This window comes from Sphaeroforma arctica, assembly GCF_001186125.1.
Source record: "Sphaeroforma arctica JP610 unplaced genomic scaffold supercont1.9906, whole genome shotgun sequence".
In the NCBI taxonomy this organism is placed as follows: Eukaryota; class Ichthyosporea; order Ichthyophonida; genus Sphaeroforma; species Sphaeroforma arctica.
This window is the reverse complement of record NW_014030652.1, coordinates 1-1,011: the sequence shown is the minus strand read 5'-3', so window position 1 is coordinate 1,011 and position 1,011 is coordinate 1. Positions and strand designations below refer to the sequence as shown.

The 1,011-nt window shown below is 43.7% G+C and overlaps 1 protein-coding gene across 1 annotated transcript; it reads right to left on the bottom strand.

Annotated features, from left to right (window-relative positions):
* Positions 1 to 208: 208 nt before the first annotated feature.
* On the bottom strand, positions 209 to 700 carry SARC_17161 (hypothetical protein; the record flags this gene model as incomplete). Its single annotated transcript, XM_014288741.1, has 2 exons — positions 209 to 328; positions 539 to 700. The coding sequence occupies 2 exons, from the start codon at positions 698 to 700 to the stop codon at positions 209 to 211; spliced, it is 282 nt and encodes a 93-aa protein (XP_014144216.1).
* Between the last annotated feature and the right edge of the window lie 311 nt (positions 701 to 1,011).

The following is a 1,011-nucleotide window of genomic DNA, read 5'->3' as shown; positions in this document are numbered from 1 at the left end:
ATGTTTTCAAATTTAGTGACCGCATTGACCTGTTTATGCGCGTCTGCAATTGAATCGAGAACGCAAGGCACAATTCCTAATCAGCTTGAGCCCGATAGTTTTCACCACAGCCCGAGACAGAGAGAATTTAGAGGCCTCATATTGAGCCATACACTTTATGTTGCAGCGTTTTCAAGCGACCATGAGAACAAGTGCCATAGAAGTATGATTAACTGACCTGTAGATGGGGCCATGACGATTCGAGAACCGGCTCGTCTTCTTCCGGGTCAAACGCCTCTCCCGAAGGATTTTGGGACGGAGGAAGTGTTCTGTATACATTGTACCCAAACTGTAGTAGGGAATACAGGCAGGGAGCTAGAACCGTGAGTAGAGAACTTTGTAAAATGCCCGTTCCGAAAGGCATCCGTATGTATTTTGTTTGCAGACATGTAGATGCACAGAGGGAAAAGAAAACTAAGGACACACACACAAGCACATGCACTCGCACATATGCATGTACCCAAATTAATATTGGTCTTTATTCCCCATGAATACACACCAGGTTTATTATGTCGGGATAGACGGCCTCTGTGATGACACCACGATTGACGCTGATGTAGTCCACAATCTCGTTAAGCATTGTACGCTTGATCTCCTTGCCCTTCAGATCTTGCAACGGATCTGAGAAGTCGAAGCAGATACAGCACTCGCGCATCTTCATCTTGAACAGATTTTGTCGCTCCGCCAGGGGCACCTCCTTGAACGTCGGCAGTTTCTGGATCTCGTTTACTTGATGGCCGCGGAATCTGGGGTAGGTGAGGCGGGAATGTGGGCAGAATGAGTATATTGATTTTTGGTGCTTGTATATTTACGGCTGAATCTGAAGAATAAAAACTGGGTGAATGATAAGGTACTTCATTGACACGTGGTGAGCATTTCATAAACACGCGAATACATATATACATAGATACAGACATACAGATTCAAAAATACATATACAGAAATACATATACCTATATATATATAAATATA